The sequence below is a fragment of the Rhinolophus ferrumequinum genome, chromosome 24, assembly GCF_004115265.2.
Source record: "Rhinolophus ferrumequinum isolate MPI-CBG mRhiFer1 chromosome 24, mRhiFer1_v1.p, whole genome shotgun sequence".
NCBI lineage: Eukaryota > Metazoa > Chordata > Mammalia > Chiroptera > Rhinolophidae > Rhinolophus > Rhinolophus ferrumequinum.
In genome coordinates this window covers 40,918,492-40,939,354 of record NC_046307.1, presented here as the reverse complement: position 1 = coordinate 40,939,354, position 20,863 = coordinate 40,918,492, and the positions used below count along the sequence as shown (strand labels likewise).

Genomic DNA, 20,863 nt, shown 5'->3' with positions numbered 1-20,863 from the left:
GGGAAGCATAAGGTCTGGCTCACCAACATGAGTGATGAAGATACAAAGTTACACACTTTCAGAAGTCTTTCTGGCAAAATACTAACAAGGAGTAAAAGTTACTGAAATATTCAACAGACCAAGTACCTCTTGTGTGTGATGTATCTACCTTAACTCACTGACAGCCTGCAACCAGATTGAGAGTGCCCTACCATTAATAATTCCATTTTACAGTGAGGAAAATGAGGCAGAAGGTTAAGTACTATATTACCCATCAATAAAAATACCACGCTTGCCAGAGATCCCAAAATATTTGCTACTGGTTCCTAACCTCTCTTCCCATAGCTTTGTATAAATGGGTTGAGAGACACCATGAAACAAACTGGAAAAGAAAACGGGGCAGGGAGGAGGGAGGATGCACCTGCTTTAAGGTGGAGAGTTCTCAAACAGAAACTAGGAAAAATAGCTAGTTGCTGAACCGTATGTAAAATAGCATACTGGAAGACAATAAACACACAAACCCCCCAAAATAATAAGAGTATGTTATCTTCTGTGGGGATATGTATAAATATGCAAATATGTTTACTGGGGTTTGTGTGTATTTATATTTATATGTATAAATATAATGGTATGTATATATATGCTATATAAGTATATGCATGTTGATATATTCACATGTATGTGTACATGAATATACTTATATGTATATACACAAGTATATATATACTTATATATGTATATATATTTATATATGTGCACACACATATCCCCACGGAAAATACATATTATTACTGGAGCTTGTGTTTTTATTGTCTTACGGCACGGTATTCTACGTATTGATCCACAGTTTGCTTATATTATGTATAATATAGTTGTGTGTTAATATGAAAATCAGGAGGACACTAAACAGGTAAATGCTTACTTCTGGGGAGGGGAAAAAGACCGAGATTGCGTGTAACGGTCAGCGGGCGCTTAGGCGTTCTCGAAGACAACCGGGAGAGTCGCGCGTGACCACCGGCCGGGGTCCACCGGGTGTGGAGCGCCCGCAGCTCCGCCGCCCCGACGGCCGCAGCCCGAGGACCAGCCCACCAGGACGCCTGCAGGGGGTGCGTCGGCGCAGGATCAGTCCACCCTTCAAACCCGCAGGGGGAACGGTCGGAGCCTGCGGCAGGGCCCGCCCCCGGCAGCGGCGCGCGAAGCCGGGGCGGGACTTCCGCTTCTCAAGGGCTACTTCCGGTTTTGGTGGCGATCCCTGCGGGAGCGAATCGCAGCGGCCCTGGACTAGCAGGTGAGCTGGGCTGAGGCCCGAGCGCAGCCGGCGATGTTGGGGGGCAGCTCCGGGAGCGCGAGGCAGAGGGCTCGAGGCAGAGGGCGGCGGGGCGCGGGTTGTGCCTGCGTCCCCTGTCGTCGACTCCCCTGGCTGAGGGCCCGGACCCCAGGCGTGATGGAGAGAGGCCGGCTTGGATAGCTGGGCAGTGGGAACTACGTGTGGACCAAGAGCAGAGCGTGTGTGTGTCCAGCTCACCTCAGCAAACCGTTGAAAAGAAAAGCCACAAGCGTCAGAAAATCCTCTCGCCTTAAAGCTGGAGTATAAGGGATGACAGGAAGACACTCCCACGGGGCTCAGAGTTCCTCTGATTTGAGAGATGACGCGAGAATCAAGTCTCCCAGGAGCCAAGACCAAAGGATCAGAGCTAATCAAAGAAAATAATTGTGTTGGGTAACAGTTACAAATAGCCGGCCATAAATGTGTCAATTCATTTAATCCTTGTGAGGAGGTAAAAATCCTCTTTACAAATGAAGAACTGAGGCACAGGTTAAATGTTTTGTTTAAAAATCATAGCCAGTAGTGGCAGAATTCGCTGTAAATATTACAGGGAATAGTAGTTTTTTTGTAATATTGACGTATTGGAGACACCTAATTTTGGTTCAGCTGGGAGAATGGCTAAATTAACTATGGAATATCCAGTTACGGAATGCTATGTTATACTAACATGGAAAGTTAGTCTTTGATGCAAAAACAAACCCTCAAAACAATGCTGTTTTATTGTGGTACAAACTTGTCTATGTAAATGAATTAAAAGAACTGGAATGTACACTAAACTGATAACAGTGAATAGGGGAGGAATGGGGGGGACATAGGTATCGTGGGAATTATGGTAAAACAGGACTTTATCCTTATTCATGAAGATATTTTTCGGTGTGGTCAGAAAAATATGTATATACTTTACAAAGTAAAATTTATGTATATATTCTTTATATAATATAAAAATTAATTTTAAAAGTTGAGTAAACATTACATTTTTATCCTTTGAACACTCTCTCTGATATACATGACATTTGAATAATTAGAGAAAATCCACTATTAAGGGCTGAAAACTTGAGGGTTATAAGAATATGAGTATAAAAATGAAGCATTCTCAGGGAATCCCAAAAGAGAACATTAAAAGTCATTTTAAACAGAGCAGTATCTCATTGTTTATCCTCAGGAGCTTAAAAAAAAGAAATCAGTGTTACCCTAAAACTGCTGTAGGTCTACATTACAAGCTCATACTGGATAGAAACTCAAAGGCATTAAGTAATATTAAGTACTTTTTAAAATATGCCTCCTGATATTTTAGTTAAAATATTTTATACCATAACTTAAGAAAATGGTAGTTATTACTTGTAAAGTTACTCACCTTACTTGGGAAAGTAAAAAGGAAAGCAGAGATAGATAGGCTCACCTGAGAAGTTCCTGTATATCTGGGACTTCTCGTCATATGGTCAACAAGACCCTATTAGTGAGGGTTCTAATCCTGATGACATCACAACTGTTGCTTGGTAGCCAGTCAGAGCAACAGAATTTTCACAAGACCTTGGCTTAGGCCATCCCTCACCCTGATAAGATGCTGAAATGTAGTTTAACATATGTATTAATTATTGCTGTGTAACGAATCACCCCAAACAAGCATTTATTTTCTCCCCCAGTTTCTGAGGGTCAGGAACCTGAGGACAGTGTAGTTTGATGGTTCTGGCTCAGTCTTTCTTGAGGTTGTAGTCACGAAGTTGTCTTGGGCTGCAGTCGTTTCAAGGTTCTACTAGGGATGAAGAATCTGTTCCAAACAGACGTCCATGCTTTTGGCAGGCCTCATTTTCTCATCACATAGGTCTTGCTATGAGGCTACCCACAACATGGCAGCTAGTTGCCCCTACAGGGAAAGAGCAAGATGGAAGCCAGTGTCTTTTAAACTAATCTTGGAATTCTCATACTATTAAGTCTCCGTATACTGATGATCATACAAACCAACATTAAGTTAGTACAGTGTGAAAGGGAACTGGAAAAGGATGTGAAGATTAGGAAACGGAGATCATGGGGGCCATCTTAAAGGCTAGCAACCGTGGTGTGGTACCATTTCCCAAACTCTCTCCCTGATAATTACTAAATAGCTACAGGGTGGCTAGAGCTGTAGTAGAAATAAAGGAATTAGAGACACTGTAGAATTAGCGACAGACTGATTGGATCCCAGTGCTACACTTGTACAGTTTCTTTAACATCAGATGAAAAAGTACTCAGGGAAGATGAGAAAATGTATACAGCCACAGTTTTACACAGCATACTAAACATAGTATTAGTTACCTTATATAATATTCTTCAACATCCGTGTATTAATCCATCCAATTAATATTGAGACAGTATTTTTTTCTTTTCATTTTTATTTATTTTAAGTGTGTTTTTCCAGGACCCATCAGCTCCAAGTCAAGTAGTTGTTTACTCTAGTTGTGGAGGGCGCAGCTCACAGTGGCCCATGTGGGGATCGAACTGGCAACCTTGTTAAGAGCACCGCGCTCCAACCAACTGAGCTAACCAGCCTCCCTGAGACAGTATCTTTTAACTCCCCGTTAAATAGATGAGAAATTTCATCCTCTTCCAATCTCATTACTTCCAAACGTGTAGATATACCATTAATTTTATCCAATTAATGTTTATAGCACCTACCTTCTGTTGAGTAACCATAATTAAGTATTCATGTAACATGATGATTAATAAAGGTAGCTAATGAGGGCATCCTCTGATGGTACTGATGTCTGCCCCCTAATTGAGAGAGCTGACTTTAAAGTCCATGGGATATTGATGGGAAGGCTGAACATTAGGGGGCGTGGTGATGGGGGAGGTAGAGGCGAATCTGGTTAGGCATTTGTGCATACACACGTACACAGACACAGCCAGATGCAGACATACAGATGTACACAGACACACACCTATACTGCCAAAAAGAGGACTACTCTGGGATGCCAACTCCCACTTTGAGAGCCCCACCCCTGCCATGAAGAAATTTCCATCTCTTTAGAGAGCTGAGACCGTGTTTACTGAACATTAGCTGCTATTATTACTATAAAGCCCTTTGCAACTTATGCTTCTCACTGTTGTTTTCAATGTCCATGATAAGACATGTAGATCTAGTTGATTCATTCTAACTGTTCTATAATATTTGTTTGTGTATATAACACATTTATTTATTTCCCTAGTGAATGGGTATTAGGTCATTTCCAAATTTGTTATAACAATGTTGCAAGAAATACATATATCCATGGGTATATAGGGATGTCCAAAGGAAACCTACAGGGGGGCTAATTACTGGATCTTGGGTACACACCATTCGACTTTACTCAATATCACTAAATAGCTCTTTAGCACTATATGATAGTTCCTATTTCTCCATGTCCTTACCAATATGAAAAACTTTAATTTTGCTAATTATGCATGATAGTTTGAAATATTTCATTGTTCAATTTGCATTTACCTGTAACTAGTGAAATTGGTGCATCTTTTTCTATGTTTATTGGCTATTTGGGTTTCCTTTTCAGTTAACTGTATGTTTAATATACATGTTTATGTGCTGTATCATGTTTCTATTTTTAAAATTGATTTGTAAGCCGTCTAGACATACATGTATTCTGGATATGGAATAAAGGTTGACTCTCACGTTTTAGGCTTGTAAAAGCAGGTGGATTGTGTGCCATTTAAATGGATGAAGAGCGGTAGTGGAAAACAGGTTTTAGTAGGAATACCAAGAGTTTATACTTTCAGACAAATTTGAGATGCTTTTGAGTCATCCAAGAGAAGAAGTCTGCGCCACAGAGATACATTTGGGAGTTGTCAGCTTATAGATGGTATGTAAAGTGATAGCAATGCATATGGTTATCTCCTGAGAGAATTTGGAATGACATGACAAGAGCCCTACATACCGTAACTATACATTTGGAGGGGGATCCAGAAAGGGATAATGAGATGGAGGACCAGTAAAATAGAGAAAGACTAGAATTGTGTAATATCATGGAAGCCAAGAGAAAAAAACTGCTCCTTTGTTTTTCTTCTTCATTTTTTGTAATGGCTGCATAAGATTTCATTGCACGGATGTACCCTAACTGCTCTTTTATTTGGAATTTGGATTTATTTCAGTGCATTTCTATTATAAGCTACACTTCGATGAACATTCTTATAGATTCATCTTTTTTCACCACTGATTATTTCCTTTGGATATACTCCTATATGTAGGTCAAAGAGTATGCTTATTTAAAAGCTTTTACTATAAGTTGCACATCATTTTCTAGAAAGGTTGCCTTTGTTTATATTCTAACCAGAACGTTTGCTTTTGTTCCCCACTCTAGTGGTGGTGGAAAAGTGGTGAGAACTGCGTATTGCATACCAATATTTTTAATGGTTGCAAAGTGTGCCATTGTGTGGTTGTTCATAATTAATTTTGCCAATTCCAGTGTCTTCTTGTTTTTGGTATAACTAGTATTGCAATAAATACTTTTAAGCTACAGCTTTTTGCTCATTCTTAACCCGTTGCTTAGAATAAATTTCTGGAAGTGGAAACGATGAGTCAAAAGTATTTATATTTTTAAAGCTGTGGGTACATGTAGATAAATCACCCTCCAGAAATGCTCTGCTTTTCCTGTCAGCAGGGCATGGAAAGGGACATCCCTAATCTTTGGGAGTTATTTGGAGAACCACACCCTTCACTGCTTCTATCAGGCTAAATGCATCCAGTATGACTTTACATGGAAACAGTGCACAAATAAAACGCTTACACCATTTTAAATACCATTTTTACATGTTGCACGTCAGATATTGAGGCCCCAAATCGGAAAGGCTTGTATTCCAGCTATATTAACTGATCTCTGAACTAAGAATTATTTCCAGCCTCATTGTGTTGGCGACCAGGTCATCAGCGACATCTCCATGGCAAAGGGGGAGGAGTTTTGAAGCTAAGGGCTTCAAAAGTTAATCCACTGTGGCCGTGGGGTCACTTAAAAGGCTGTCTCAGGTTTGAATTAATTTCAGTTGAAAGTTCAGTCTCAAAACCAGAAGAATTTCTGTTAGGTTAGATTCATTTTGGAATCTAGTTGGCATTTCCCGTTTTGTGCGGTTTAACGGTTGACCAAAACAGGTTCAGTTCTCGTTGACACGGGTCTTGTTTTTGATCTTTTTTTTTTTTTTGGAAAAACAAATGACAAATAGTCACTGTTGTGTCCTCAAAATGTAAACGTTTGGGTTAAAAATCTCTGCAGACACGTGATTCCAATACCCGCACCCTAGTCCTGGCACGAGATGTGAGCGCTCTGATTCGCCTGCGGGTACTTAGGTCTAAAGGACAGCGAGAAGTGCCCGAGAGCGCAAGCCGGGGTCCACTCGTGCATGGTGGGCACCCAGTCCCACCAGCCCGCCGGGCGCCGCCTGAGAACCAGCCCAGCAGGGCGCCTGCGCCAGGGGTGCGTCCCTGCGGGACCAATCCATCATCCTTCCCTCCTGGAAGGGGCGGAGCCTGCAGCAAGACCCGCCCCCTGCAGCGGCTCGCGAGAGTCCGGGGCAAGAGTTCCGTTTGGCAAGGGGCTACTTCCGGATTCGGTGGCGTTTGCTGCTGGAGCTGAGCGAGGCGGTCCTTCGCTGGTGGGCGCGCTGGGCTGCGTCCCGTGCGCGGTCCACGATGCTGGGGGGCAGCTCCGAAGCCCCCAAGCGCGAGGCGGAAGGCGACGGAGCCTGGGCTCTGCCTGCGCCGCCTGCCATCGACTTTCCGGCGGAAGGCTCGGACCCCAAGTATGATGGTAAGTGACCCGGAATGCTGCGGCGTCCCGCCCCTTTCCCCCGTCCACTTTAATTGTCGGGTGGGCTGGGCAGCAGCGAAATTCGCTCCAGGATCTGGGGAGATTCGGCTGGATTTTGGCTTGAGCTGGCGCTCAGCGGTGCAGTGCCGGGGGCGGCGGGCGTGTCGTTCGGGTAAGGTAAACATTGAAACGAGTCTCTGCAGCCCGCTGGTTTGTTTAGATTTCTGTTTCTTGGTTTTGTCTCTGCGGACTCAAGGCTGCGGACTTGCTAAGACTTCCCTCAGGCCACTTTTCCGTTCCCACGCCCTGTGGTTTTGTCAGGCGAAGTGCATGAACTTTGTAAACTACTACAGTGGGAGGTTGCAGACCATACTTGCTGACTTTGGGTTGAGTTTTGATTTGTAGCTTCTCTTGTCTTGCTTCACCGGTAGGTAGGGTAGCTAAAGACTTCCCATACATAGTGAGGCAGTATGGAAATCCTCCTCCTCGGTTTTAAAAAGAAATGCCCAAGTTTTCTTGCGGCTTTTGTTTACTGGGAGATTAGGGCCTAAGTGTGTCACGTTCTTAAATCAGATAAAGTGAGAGAGACTTAAAATATTGACTAAACAATTTCAAGTATCCAGTATTTTAATGAAAGTGCAGTAGGTTCTTTAATTACAACCAGTTGTTATGGCAGTTTTAAAAATGGTGCTATCAAGAATGAAAACATTGATTCAGGGAGGTTTTTACTATTGGGTAGTTTGAATAAGATGATTACAGAGAATACATATTCAGTTGAAGCCTGAAGCAACTATTAACACGTGGAATGGATTTAAAGGTGGAAGCTGAGTGGCAAAGGTTTTAATTTATTCCTTAAATTCTTCGATCTTCATCCTTAATACTACTTATAATTCTTGACCCTAAAGGGAGACAGAAGCATACTGGTGGTAATTTAAGTAGGCCATTAGCAGAGGACAGTTGTAAGATAAGTATTTTTTAAGGGACAAACTGATTTTTTTCATATGTAAGGTGGTATGTTACAGCAGCTTCGTAATACATAAAGTGTTATGTCACGGGAAAAGCCCCAGCTATAGACACGTAGGTCTGTGTTTGCTGTAACATTGTGATAAGGTTTTCTGCAAATTGAAGATTGTTCTTGAAGGGAGTGGTCTTAGATTAGCTTCTAAAAATTTCCTTCACCTAGGTTTCTGATAATAATGTTGTGTTTACATATTGCCTTTTCTTCCAAAGAGGCTCAGCACGTCCAAACATCATTTATCTTTTTATGTGAAAAGTAAAGCCTTTGAAAAAGGTAGTTTTATTTGTACTAGATGTAAAAATAGTAAAATAGTTAAATAGTTTCTCAAAGGTCTTCTGTGTGATGGAAGGAGGTCGCTGTGCCGGTTAATGGTGTAAACCTAAGTGTAACTCTGAAACCGGTGTTCTGCAGGAGTTTATTGTGTAGGCATTCTTCTAGAGCTGGCATGAGCCTTTGATCAGTTACTGCATGTTTTCCCCCGTGGAACAGCATGCATTAGATGGAGGCCAACGGTAAACCCATTGTCAGACTCATTCATTTTTCTTCTTTCATCTGACTCGAGTTTTCCCGAATTTTCCCTTGGATAAACCCTCCAGGTTCCTCATTCATTTAATAATGGACCATTTGGATTATACTTTCCTGAGGAGACTGAATTTGGTGACCCCTTTCCTGTTTGTCTGCTCCCCTCCTACTTGGCAGAAGTCTAGAACTCTAATTCACCTAGGATATAGATCTTATTTCTTAACATTTTTTTGTAAGAGGACTTGACTTCATCTTTCCTTTTAGCCACTTTCCTCTTCTACTCTTGACCAGAACTGTGAGATGGGAAGCTTTCAGCTTCAGACTTCATTTCCTTTCAGTTTTCTTCCTTCTTGCATGAGTCCACTGGTCTTAAAGTTCTCCTTTTCTTGGTTTATTAGGTTCTTTCTACTCCACGGACCAGCTGTTCTTTTTTGTTTTTTCTTATAAAATAGTAGAATTTTCTCATTGTAGAACATAGGAAAGTATGAGTATAAAGAACTAGAAAACCCTCCTAACCGTAATCTCAACCATTGTTACAAATTCAGTATATTTTTTTAAAAGTTCACATTACAGACTATGTTGAAGATATAGAAAAGCCTGAAGAAGATTTAAAAACCGTAATCTCATTACCCAGAGATTACTGTTTCCATTTTGGTGTAGTTGGAGACAATGTATTTGATGAATTTTCTGTTTAAAACTATTTGTCAAAGAAAGGTATCATGACTAGATTAAAGATTTCTTTCTGATTTTTGTCCAAATAAGATAGAAATTTAGAGAAGTCATTCACAAAAATTTAAAGAAGTCAAGGCAAAAGAAGGGAAAGTCACCTTTTCACTCCAGGGGCTAACTCAGTGCTAACAATTTGGTGTATTCATTTGCAACTATTTATTGAGAGCTGCTGTATGCCAGCGAGAGGCCTTTGGATCAAAAAGGCAGGCTACACAATGTCATGTCCACCGTAATTTCATTCCTTTTACAAATTCTGTCGATGTATCATTGAAAAGAGAGGGCAAATGTTTTGTCTGTGTAGTTCTTTCCATTCTTTTTGTGTGTATAGATTTATATAGCTATAAAATAAGTAGACTTTAAAATTGTGATCGTAGTAGTATGATAAATATTTGATGTTCTGCTCTCTAAATGTGACATTAGCATTTTCTTGCGATAAATTAGCCTTTAAAATAGTACTTTAAGACTATCGCATTCTGTACTATCATTTCTTTAGTCTTTGCTCAATTGTTGGAAAAATAGGTTTGTCTTTTTTTTTTTTTAACCATTAGAAATAACGGGTTTGACGTCTGTATACATAAATCTTTGTTAATGTCTTATTATTTCTTTAGAACAGATCCACAGAGTAGAATTTGTTGAGTCAAAGAAATATGCTATTAAAAAAAAGGTCTTGATACATCTTGCTAACATGATGACCAGAACGGGTGTTTTGGTTTGTTTGAAACTATCTCGCCTGCCTTTCATTCGTGTTCCTGATTGATAGCCAGCCTCTTTGACTTGATAGTGAACTATTTATGATGCTTTCTGTACACAGTCATTTTGAACAGCTGCGTAGTATCCTGTCATTCGTATGTGTATGTAACTTCACACTGTTTCAATACTCCAAACAGTGTTATGCTGAACATCTTGTACATATTTGGCTGTTTTGCTTTGCTTAGTTACTTCCTTGGTATGTATTTCCAAAAGTAGAGGTGCTGGGTCAAAGATTTGCACATTTTAAATTCTAGGATGTATTGCCAAAGGTTCCAAACACTTGTATCCTATTGTGTTTGAAAATGTCTTTTTTCTCTGCCCATAACACCACCAGGTATTACAGGTTGTCAGTAGATAGCAATCTGATGGCAAACTCTGTACTGTAGTTATTTTAATATGTATGTCATTAGTTACTAGTTATGTTGAAGTTCTTTGAATCTTAATTGTGCTTCATTTTTTAATAGTTTGTAAGTTCTATAAATTTTATTACCTTTTCTTGTCATGTATAGTACAATATACATGATATATGTTCAGATATATGTACTATATCTGAATTTGTAATTCTTATTTTAACTTTTTTTTTTTTTTTTAAGGGAGACAGGAGTTGCTTTTTATTGACTTGGCAGTGGGCTCTGCAGTGCAGCCCCTTTAGGTTTAAGAGCATTTTTTCGTTTCCTTTCTTCTTCCTGAAACTTCTCCTGCTGCCTGAGCTGCCATGCCTGTAATCCAGCATCCATTTCCTGTGACAGCAGTACAACTCGTCTTGCAAACTTCTCCCTTTGGGCTTTTCTTCGAAGCTGGCCTTTCACTGGGGGCGCAGGGCGGCCATCCGCATAAGACCAGTCTGGGAGCTCCGTAAGGGGCCCGTAGCCGGAGGGGCTGGCAGCTAGGCCCTGCTGGAGTCTCCACTGGCTGCCCGCCCGAACTGCCACGCTGCAGTGCAACCTCCTGACACCTGTAGAGAGCCAAGTACTTAAAGCAGCCATGCTGAGGCCGGGGAGCCGGAAGTGCTCTTATTTTAACTTTAAGAATGTCTTTACATAGAGAAGTTTTTACATGGCCACATTTTTTATTCTTTCTCTTTTCCATATTCAGACAGTAAGTGTTTATTTAAAATGAGTAGCACATCTACAAACATGCAGGTCTTTTTTTGCCCACCTGCAGGTCACAGAGGAAATTGGTGAATGAAGCCTGGATTTGAAAACTTGGGTTTTCCAGGACCTTTAGTCGTTCATAGAGGAGAGTGGAATAGAATATTTGAAATGGGATGATTTTAGCAGGTGTAGGATCTATGGTCCCTGTGTCATTTCCACTTGAGTTGGGTCAACAGCTATTGAGCGTTTGAATTGCCTCATCTTTTCTCTGACACCCCCTTTTTACCCATTTCCACTCATTAACACCTCCGTCCTCCCATTCCTAGTGTTTTAAATCCTGGCCAGTCCATTTTTTCTTCATATCTCTGGGACCTTTTCTTTCCATGTTTTTGTTACTTAACTTCCTTTACTAGCTTATCTTAACATCTCCTGTTCACTGTTGTATGCCTCCTTCTAGGCTCCCCATTATATGTTTCCAGAACAGTTTCCTCAAACATTTTTCCTTCATTGTGTTTTTGGTCTGTTCAATAATGTATTAATAAAACAATAAGTAAGAACTTATGACCTTCAGTTGTAAGTGCCAACTTGTCTGTCTGGTTGATCCTGTGTGGTGAAAGAGGACAGTGGGCGTAGCTTGAGAGTCTGTCTGATCTGCCTGCTTCCAAAAGTTCCTTACCCTCTGAGGAGATCAGTGTCCTCATCTGTAAAATGGGAATGGTAACACTTACCGTTTACTGTCCTGTGAAGATTAAATGAGATCGTGCATAAAAATGCCTGGTACATAGAGGCTCATGCTCAAAATGAAGTTTCTGTCCTTCCTCTGTTTCCCTTCCCCTCTGCTCAGCTTCTTTCCTTATGCCTGGGCCTGGGCCGTCCTCTCAGTGGCAGGAAGCCCCCCTGTTCCTGCTTGTTTGCTTGAACCTTTATTTGTTCATTTATTTATTTCTGCCTTTGGGTACATCGTTACTACCAAAACTCTCTCCCTCCTCCCAGTGGCCTTCTGTTAGTCTTCCACCTTCTGGAATTCAAGTCAAAACTCAGTTCCAGAAAGTCTGTCTTGACTAACCCCACACAGTTTAACTGCTTCTTTGTTTCTTACTTCCGTAAGTTTAAATACTTTGTTCCATTAATTAGAATGTGCTGTTTTGTCATTATGAGATATGTGTTGACCATTTATGAAATTTTTTTCCCTTTTTAATTTTTAGAATCTGATGTCCCAGCAGAGCTGCAGGTGTTAAAAGGACCCCAACAGCAGCCGACATTCCCTTTTGCCGTTGCAAACCAGCTGTTGCTTGTTTCTTTGCTGGAACACTTGAGCCATGTGCATGAACCAAACCCACTTCGTTCAAGACAGGTGTTCAAATGTTAGTAAGAATGAACTAATCTTGCTTTATAAAACTTGTACAAACACTATGTTATTTAGTGCTGTGGGTCTGAGAAGCTGCAGGTATATAGAAATGTGATGTTAAGTGTCAATGGTTTGTATTTCTTAAATTCATTTCATATTATCCTCTTGGTAATTCCTTATGAATATAATCACTGGGGGGGCCCAAAAGAGTAATAACCATTAAATCGTGCATATTTATATGGATAAGAGCTGGTTCTTTTGTATCTGTAACAATAATTCACGTAATTTGTGAAGACCTGTTATGGTTTAGTCGGTGAGCAGGTGAATGAGAAACCACAGCTATTCCCTCTGAACCAGTTCTTGACCAGAGCACCGAACAGCAGCATTTTGGGGTGTTGACTAGACACTGTTTCCCTCTGCATACTCCCTGTACCACATGTGCGGGGTTATTTTTCCTGCCCCGACCAGTTCTCGGACACTAGTTGGGTGTCCTACGGTTCAGTTCAGTTCTGACACTATGTGGAGTCAGTGTCAAATCTCACAGGTCGAGGGCTCCGTCACACAAGACTGCCCTTATTTCAGGTGCCTTTGTGAGTAGTGTGTCCCCAGGGTCCTCAGGTTACCCACACTTGTGTCTGACTTGGATCTAAATTGATGTCCACTACCCCCCTTCCCTCAGGTTTGACAATTGGCTATAATGGCTCACAGAACTCGGGAGGACACTTATTTGTGCTTACAGGTTTATTATGTAATAAAGGGTGTGATATAATGGACGCAGATAAACTGCCTGATGAGGTACATATGGTGAGGTCTGATAGGGTCCAGAGTGCAGCAGCTTCTGTCCCCGTGGAGTTGGGGTGCACCACCCTCCTGGCGTGTGGATGTGTTTCCCAGAAGCTCTTCGAACCCTGTATTTTAGGGATTTTTATGGAGGCTTTATCATGTTGGCACCATCAGTTATGAATTCAATCTCCAGCCGTCTCCCCGCCCCAGAGAATGGGGGGTGGGGCTGAAAGTTTTAAGCTTCTAATCGTGGCTTGGTCTTTCTGGTGACTGGTCCCCATCTTGAAGCTTTCGAGGGGACCTCAGCCACCTCATTAGCCTGCAGAAAGACACTCTTCACTCTGGAGATTCCAAGGGTCTTAGGAGCTCTTGTGTCACAAACTGGGACAGAGACCAAATATTAGAAGAAAACATGCTCCAAGCAACCCTAGCACCTAGGAGCTGGGTGCCAGGAACTGGAGACAAAGACCAGATATGTTTCTTTTTATGCCACAGTTGTTGAAAATTTTTATTTTGGTTCCTGGCAGAATTTCTTGTATGAGAAATGTGATCAGAGAAGTAAGCAGAGTTATGTACTATGGTGTTTCTCGTTCAGTTCATTGACCGAGACCAGTGTGGCTTCTTTAATAGCTCCAATCAGATTCTAAGGATGTTTTCTACCTAAAACATCTTTCCAAGTCTTGTTTGGTGTTAGAAATCCTCAAACTTACAGATTCCTTTATGTGGTCTTAGAATGTAATGCTTTTATTTAAAGGCAGATGATCAGTTTGATAAGCTTGATGGGACATGAAAAGTGGTGAACATTATTTGTACGGTGTACACTTCTTTTCCTGAATAGTGGGGGGAAGGTGGGTTGTACAAAGAGGGATGTTCTGCAGGTTCCAAAGCATTGGTAGCTGGGGGTCATTGTATTGGACTCACCGTAGAGAAAAGCAGGTTAGAATGATTTTAATACAGTGACCTTGCTCCTGGTTCAAGCAAATCCTGCTGATTTAAGATTTCATTGAATGACTTGAGTTTTTAAACAAAGTCTATTTAAATAAATGTTTTTGTGTGATTCAGTTAGTGGATAATCTAAATGCCGAGTTTTCCATGTAGAAAGATGTCCTGTATGGATCTATATTGCTTGAATGAGTAAAAGCCAATACTTCTATAGAAACTTCTTTTTCTGAGGAGCCCGCTGTCACGACTTACGACTTCACTTTCCCCCTAGTATTTGGTCTGTACACACATCGCATGTGTGCTTTTTCAATGCTGGTTAAAGATACTCCATAATAGAAAACAACGATTACTACTCACTTTGTTGTCAGTTCTAATCATTCGTTTCCACCCCGGCCTTTTTTGTTGTCGCAATGCCTGCCAGCAAAGTATAATGTGCTTGAATGTGAGAGCACTACTCTGTTGACACTTTTTCTTGCCTTTTTAACGGATGGAGCTTAGTACTTAACTGACTGACCAGGCATGGTGAACAAAACACTGTTCAGTGTCAGAGAACTAATTACAGGCGTGTTCCTGACCAGGGACTGGACCAATGGTTGCTTTGCTAGTAGAGGGTCAGTCCCCAAGTTGTAATGTGTGTATAAATGTAACTTGTTTTCTTATAGAGGCTGTTATTACTCTTTGTTCTCTGTGTACTCTTTAAAATAGCCATCTTATTGATGCCTTTCCAATAGTTTTCCGTATTCTTTTTCTAGTACTTTGTCAGACCTTTATCAAAATGGGGCTGCTGTCTTCTTTCACCTGTAGCGATGAGTTCAGCTCATTGAGACTGCATCACAACAGAGCCATTACTCACTTAATGAGGTCAGCTAAAGAGAGAGTTCGGCAGGTAAGCACTAAAATGCATGCTTTGTGTATGACAAAAACATTTTGATTTCAAGAGGACTTTTTTAAAGTGTTATGAAATCCTGATTATAATACGGGTCTATAAAAATGTTAACTTTAATTTATTCGACAAATATTTATCGAATGACTACTGTGTGTTAGGCTCTCCTGTAGGTGCTGCGGTTCAAGCAGTAAACAGTAGAATCCCTGCCCTCATGGAGCTTCTGTTCTGGTGGGGGGACAGTAAACAACAGAAAAATAAACCTGTAAAAAGAAACGGGCTGTTAGATGGTGACAAGTGGTAAGGCGAGACATTAAAGCAGTCAGGGGCTTAGAAAATGTGTGAATGTTACGTAGGGTGGCCAGGGAGGTCCTCAGTGAGACTGTTGTTGGAATCAGGAGCTGGAGTTGAGATGGGGGCCATCCAGATACCTGGAGGGAAAAGCGTTCCAGGCCCAGTCACAGTGGTGCCCCAGGGAGCCGTGTGCTTGGCTGAGGGAAGCTGACAGGCAGCCTTCTGGCTGGAGGAAGCAAGGGGATGGGTGAGAGAGATGGGGCAAGAGGGCAGCAAGAAGGTCAGATGGAACTGGAGCTTGTGATCACTTACATGTCTTTGGTTTTCACACCGAGTAAAATGGGAAGCATTGCAGGATTTTGAGCAGAGGCGTGATGGAATCTGACTTACATCTTCGTGGGATCACAGCAGCTGCTGTGTTGAGATTAGGCCGAGAGAGGCCAAGGGCACAAGCAGGGAGACAGGTGCAGTCATGCAGGCGAGAGGAGATGACGGTGGCTTGGGATGGGTGGTAGCAGCGGAGATGTGAGAAATGGTCAGTTTTGAAGGTAAAATCACATTATTTGTTTTTTTGTTTTTTTTTTTTAAAGATTTTATTGGGGAAGGGGAAAATGACTTTATTGGGGAACAGTGTGTACTTCCAGGACTTTTTTCCAAGTTGTTGTCCTTTCAATCTTAGTTTTAGGGGGCACAGCCCACCATTCCTTGAGGGAGTCGAGGAATCGAACTGGCAACCTTGTGGTTGAGAGCCCACTGGCCCATGTGGGAATCGAACCCGCAGCCTTCGGAGTTAGGAGCATGGAGCTCTAACCGCCTGAGCCACCAGGCCGGCCCCCATATTATTTGTTGATGGAGCTTCTTGGTAGATTCTCAGCTTTGTCAGTGCACATCAAGAATATAACTTTTTTACTAGTTATTTTTGATTAAGAGGGAAACATTTTCAATATTTAGGTAATACTCTTAGGTAATATTGAAAAAGCCATCGAATCTTTTTAAAAAAATATTGTTTAAGCATTTTGGACTGTTAATGTGACATTGAATTTTGATAGATTCCTTATTCCATGAAATTTTTGAAATGCTTTTAAAAATCACTTTGATTTTAGGATCCTTGTGAGGATAATTCTCATATCCAGAAGATCAGGTATGTAGTAAATACTTTTGTGATTATGTAAAGATTAAACAATCCAAAAAGAAATCAGGATTAAGAATCCTGAATTAATCAAATTAGTTTGGGTTAAAAAATAATGTAGGTAGGCTTGTTTATGGAAATTGTAAACTTTGTTCTCAGCAATTAATTAGTGCTCCAAGATTTGCTTTACTTCTCATTTCCCTCCTTTTTGATCCCCGGTTCCCCCTGTTCTCTGTGTGTTCCATAAGCTCCACCCCTAATTCAGAGTACTGATATCCAATCTATTGGGAAAACCACTGAATTTTGGCTATATTTAGGAAATGGTAGTTTGAAATCTGTAACTGGTCTGGATCATTAAGGAATTTAAGTAACTTTATTAATGAACTCTGCTAATCAACTTCTGCCTGTTAGTCATCGAATACTAATCACTAGTGAAATACTTAAAATTAGATGATCTCCCTGCTACCTTTATTACACTCTCGATTTGCTTAGCAAATGTTTTTTTGATCGAGAATGAAACATTTCAGTTTTGCTCATCCTTTTCTAAATTATCATAATTTAGTGATAAATGAGGCAGTAGTACAGTGAACGTGAACTACCCTAGAACATTCTGATGCTCGCATGTTTTAATATTGACTGTATTTAACTTTTAGATCAAGGGAAGTAACCTTTGAAGCACAAACTTCACGTTACTTAAATGAGTTTGAAGAGCTTGCCATCTTAGGAAAAGGTGGATATGGACGAGTTTACAAGGTTGTTTTCTACATATTCTCCTTGACCTGTTACTCTAAACAAATATATTTTGAGAAGTTATTTTTGTTATTGTTATTTAAAGAGCTCAAAGGAAAATTCCTAGAAGTCATGTATGTTTACTTTTCATTAAGATTTGTCATCTATGGGGAAGTGGGCAGGTTTTATTTTTTTCCTAACCATGTTGGAGGTCTAGGTGGATTCTGGAAACTGAGATTTTGTTGTATATTTATTAAGAATATATTACTGAAAAAAGTTGTGCCCCTGTGATGGGGACCAGACAGAGCCCTTTGACTACCATGCCCATTCTCAGACCTGGAGCTCCTCGGAGCTGGACTCGAATTGCAGTTTGAAAAGATTGTGGTCTGCCTGCCCACCGCCAACTTCCCTGAACATAGTAGGGAGGATGCATGTCTTTAGCTGAATTTTATCTCTGGCTAGTTTGGATGATCTAAGCTCAGGTTAAAAGAACTTTCTTTACTCAGTTGCAATTTAATGGCACAATATACTTTGTTTCTTCTTCTACTTTTTAGGTCAGGAATAAATTAGATGGTCAGTATTATGCGATTAAAAAAATCCTGATTAAGGGTGCAACTAAGACAGATTGCATGAAGGTATGATTTTCAAAATTTATTTATTTTGAATAATCGAGTATTTAGGTTTTCTTCCCTGTGTGTGTGTGTGTGTGTGTGTGTGTGTGTGTGTGTGTGTGTGTATTTCGCAAATACTAGGTGATATGGATTGCCAGTTTACTAGGAGTGGGTTACAGTAAAATAAACACCAAAACTAAATTTTTATATGACTTTTTTATAGGGCTTTCAGATTGACCACGTTTCATGGTCATCACTGGGGAAATTAATTTTTTGAGGAAACCATTCATGTACAATACAGCTTGTTATGGAAAAACACGAGCTCAGTCAGGTCCCAGTATTCTCCCGTACGTGCGGAATGGTCCTGGGCAAATGGCCTAGTCCTCTAAGCCACTTCTGTCTCCCACCCTTGAAATAGTGCTGACAACCACGGTTTTACTCACTTTGAAGACTGGACTTACTTGTAGGAGATGATTATAAATGAACTATGTAACATATAAAGTGCTATACACATGTATGCTTAGTTGCTATAACAATTGCATTTGTCTCTCACAAAAACATTTCCATTGTTTTCACATAGTTGAGATTGCTTACACAGAGGGGCTTTTGCTGATTTTACTCTGGAACTAGTAGTAGTTGATACCATGAACATTTAACCAACTGCCAGTAAAAGCCAGATCTAAGTATGTTTCCTCTTCAGGTGCTACGGGAAGTGAAGGTGCTGGCAGGTCTGCAGCACCCTAACATTGTGGGCTACCACACTGCTTGGATAGAACACGTTCACATGGCCCGAACGCAAGGTGAGCAGTAGTCAGATGGTAGAGTTGAAGATTGAGCACACCGCGGCCACGGGACATCTCTGGTCTGTTCCTGTTTCAGTGCATCCCCTAAGTTGAGAATGGTTTGTTTGTCCACCCACCCCCCCCAAATTTTTAAATAGTTAAAAGAAATCAAAAGAAGAATACTTTGAAAATTATATTTTCAAATATAAATTTGAAATCTGTAACTGGTCTTTATGTGTGAAATGACACACATTTCATTGTCAGTAATAAATACAGTGTATGAGAACACATGCTCGTTCATTGTATTGTCTGGTGGCTTTTAAAACAGGGCCTGCAGGGCCCCGCAAAACCCGAAATACTTACTGTAAGATCGTTCCCAGGAGTCTGCTGACTCCTTGTGTCATGGAACAGCTCTGTTTTATAGTTCCTAAAATGTGCCGCTGGTTTGCATAAGCTCGTTGTATTGTGTTTTGCCAGAAGGGCATGCCATGGTCAGACTTGTAGCCTCCTTGGGTGTTATTTGGGTAATTTAGCCCTGCCTTTGTCTATAAATTAGAAACTTGGGCTGTTTGAAATTTGTTTTTGTTTTTGCTCAGCAGATAGAATTGCTCTTCAGTTGCCGTCTCTGAAAGTGATCCCCAGCCAGGAGGATGACAGGTGTGTGGACTAGTGTGGACTTTACTGGTTACATACAACCTCCCATCACCTGCATTAGGCTGCCTTCGTCTTTCGCTATTAGAAGCTCAGTAGTGTTTTAGGCTTTTCTTTTTGCTTATTTTCATTATGAAATGTTAAATTATTTCTTCCTCAGATATTTCCAGTCAGTATTTTAAATAAATGTGGCTGCTACACAGATTTGCTGCCATTTTTTTTTCAGGAGTTTACTAGTAAGACTCATACAGATTTGAAATGAAAGTTGAGTTACTTTTTTTGACATTGATTTTTATCCTTACTGTTTGTTTTTTCCTCCAGCGATCAGTCTGATGTTAAAAATGATGAAAGTAATAGCTCATCCATTATCTTTGCTGAGTACACCTCAGAAGAAGAAAAATCCTTAGAATCTGGAATTGAAAATCAGAATAACAGATTGGTGAACTATCCCACCAAATTACTTACCAGAGATGCTAATGAATTTGAGTCATCCATTGAGTTCCAAGGAAATGGCTTGTCTGGTTTGTCGTCCAGGTCTGTTGTTGAGATTCATCTGCCGCGTAGGCTTAATTCAGGCTTAGAAGAGAATTTCACGTCCACCGAGGAATCTTCCGAAGAAAACTTAAACTTGTTGGGGATGACAGAGGTAGATGACTTTCCTGGAACCGACCAATTTGATGTTTACCTATAATCATTGTGGTTCGGTAGGGCCTTCTGTCTCTCAGCTGACTTCTCACCTTCCACTCCTCCCTCTTCTCGCTCTTCTGCCCTCTGCTGTTTCTTCTTTCCACGGGCCCTCATATCTAGTCTTCCTTCCTTCACGTAGTTAACTCCTGCTCTTCCTTTTCAGACTTTCCTGACTGGATCATTCCCTCCTATAGGTATTCCCACACACGTACCCTGGACTTGGAAGCATCATGCACGCTCTATTTCTGTTGTATGTTAGCATCGTGCTATGAAAATATTCATGCAGACAGGTTTTCTACTTTCTGGGACATGGCTTTAGGAGAGAGTCTGAGTAGGATCGCCAGGTCATGTTCAGGATACTCTTGCTGAGGGTTACACTAATCTGCTGGTGAGACTCCCAAGTAGTCTCACTGGTAATGACTATCAGTATTTTAAACACTTGAACTTAACAGGGTCTACACATAATGTGTCATGTTGGATTACAGAACTGTGAAAACCATCTACGAGGTATGATCAAACAGTACGGTGAATGTTTAAATAAAAATAATGATTACAGTAAAAGATACATTGCCATTAATTCCCTTAAAAATACCTGCCACACCCCCACTTTGAACACACCCCATTGTTCTTGCCACATTCTGAAGCAGTTCTGGAGGTCCTCTTTCATGAGTATCTTTAGTTGTGCTGTCATGGCTGCCTCGATATCCTGAATCATTTTGACTTTGGGGAAGAGCCAGGAGTTGCACGGTGCCAGATCCATTGAATAAGGATGAGGACACACCGTAATGTTTTTATTTGACAGAAATTGCCATATACCAGAAGGGATGTGTGGTGTGACAC

The 20,863-nt window shown here is 40.9% G+C and overlaps 2 protein-coding genes across 3 annotated transcripts in view; one reads left to right on the top strand and one right to left on the bottom strand.

Annotated features, from left to right (window-relative positions):
- Positions 1 to 6,831: 6,831 nt before the first annotated feature.
- Positions 6,832 to 20,863, top strand: part of EIF2AK1 (eukaryotic translation initiation factor 2 alpha kinase 1) — a 29,248-nt gene continuing 15,216 nt past the window's right edge. Inside the window, exons 1-9 of one of the 2 annotated variants that reach the window (XM_033095676.1) lie at positions 6,832 to 7,071; positions 12,390 to 12,548; positions 15,010 to 15,143; positions 16,538 to 16,575; positions 17,217 to 17,316; positions 17,847 to 17,927; positions 18,604 to 18,703; positions 19,285 to 19,342; positions 19,658 to 19,982. In XM_033095676.1, coding sequence (XP_032951567.1) covers positions 6,954 to 7,071; positions 12,390 to 12,548; positions 15,010 to 15,143; positions 16,538 to 16,575; positions 17,217 to 17,316; positions 17,847 to 17,927; positions 18,604 to 18,703; positions 19,285 to 19,342; positions 19,658 to 19,982 — 1,113 coding nt within the window. In that variant the 5' untranslated portion in view covers positions 6,832 to 6,953. Of the gene's footprint in view, positions 7,072 to 12,389; positions 12,549 to 15,009; positions 15,144 to 16,537; positions 16,576 to 17,216; positions 17,317 to 17,846; positions 17,928 to 18,603; positions 18,704 to 19,281; positions 19,343 to 19,657; positions 19,983 to 20,863 lie in introns of both variants that reach the window. The other variant, XM_033095675.1, reaches the window with a different exon arrangement.
- LOC117016448 (39S ribosomal protein L52, mitochondrial) lies at positions 10,665 to 11,094 on the bottom strand. The gene has a single exon (XM_033095692.1). It carries the CDS (start codon positions 11,074 to 11,076, stop codon positions 10,702 to 10,704), a length of 375 nt encoding a protein of 124 aa, XP_032951583.1. The 5' UTR covers positions 11,077 to 11,094; the 3' UTR covers positions 10,665 to 10,701.

Bases quoted from the DNA above. Each gene is read 5' to 3' on its own strand.
- LOC117016448 (XM_033095692.1), bottom strand. From the start codon at position 11,076: ATGGCTGCTTTAAGTACTTGGCTCTCTACAGGTGTCAGGAGGTTGCAC.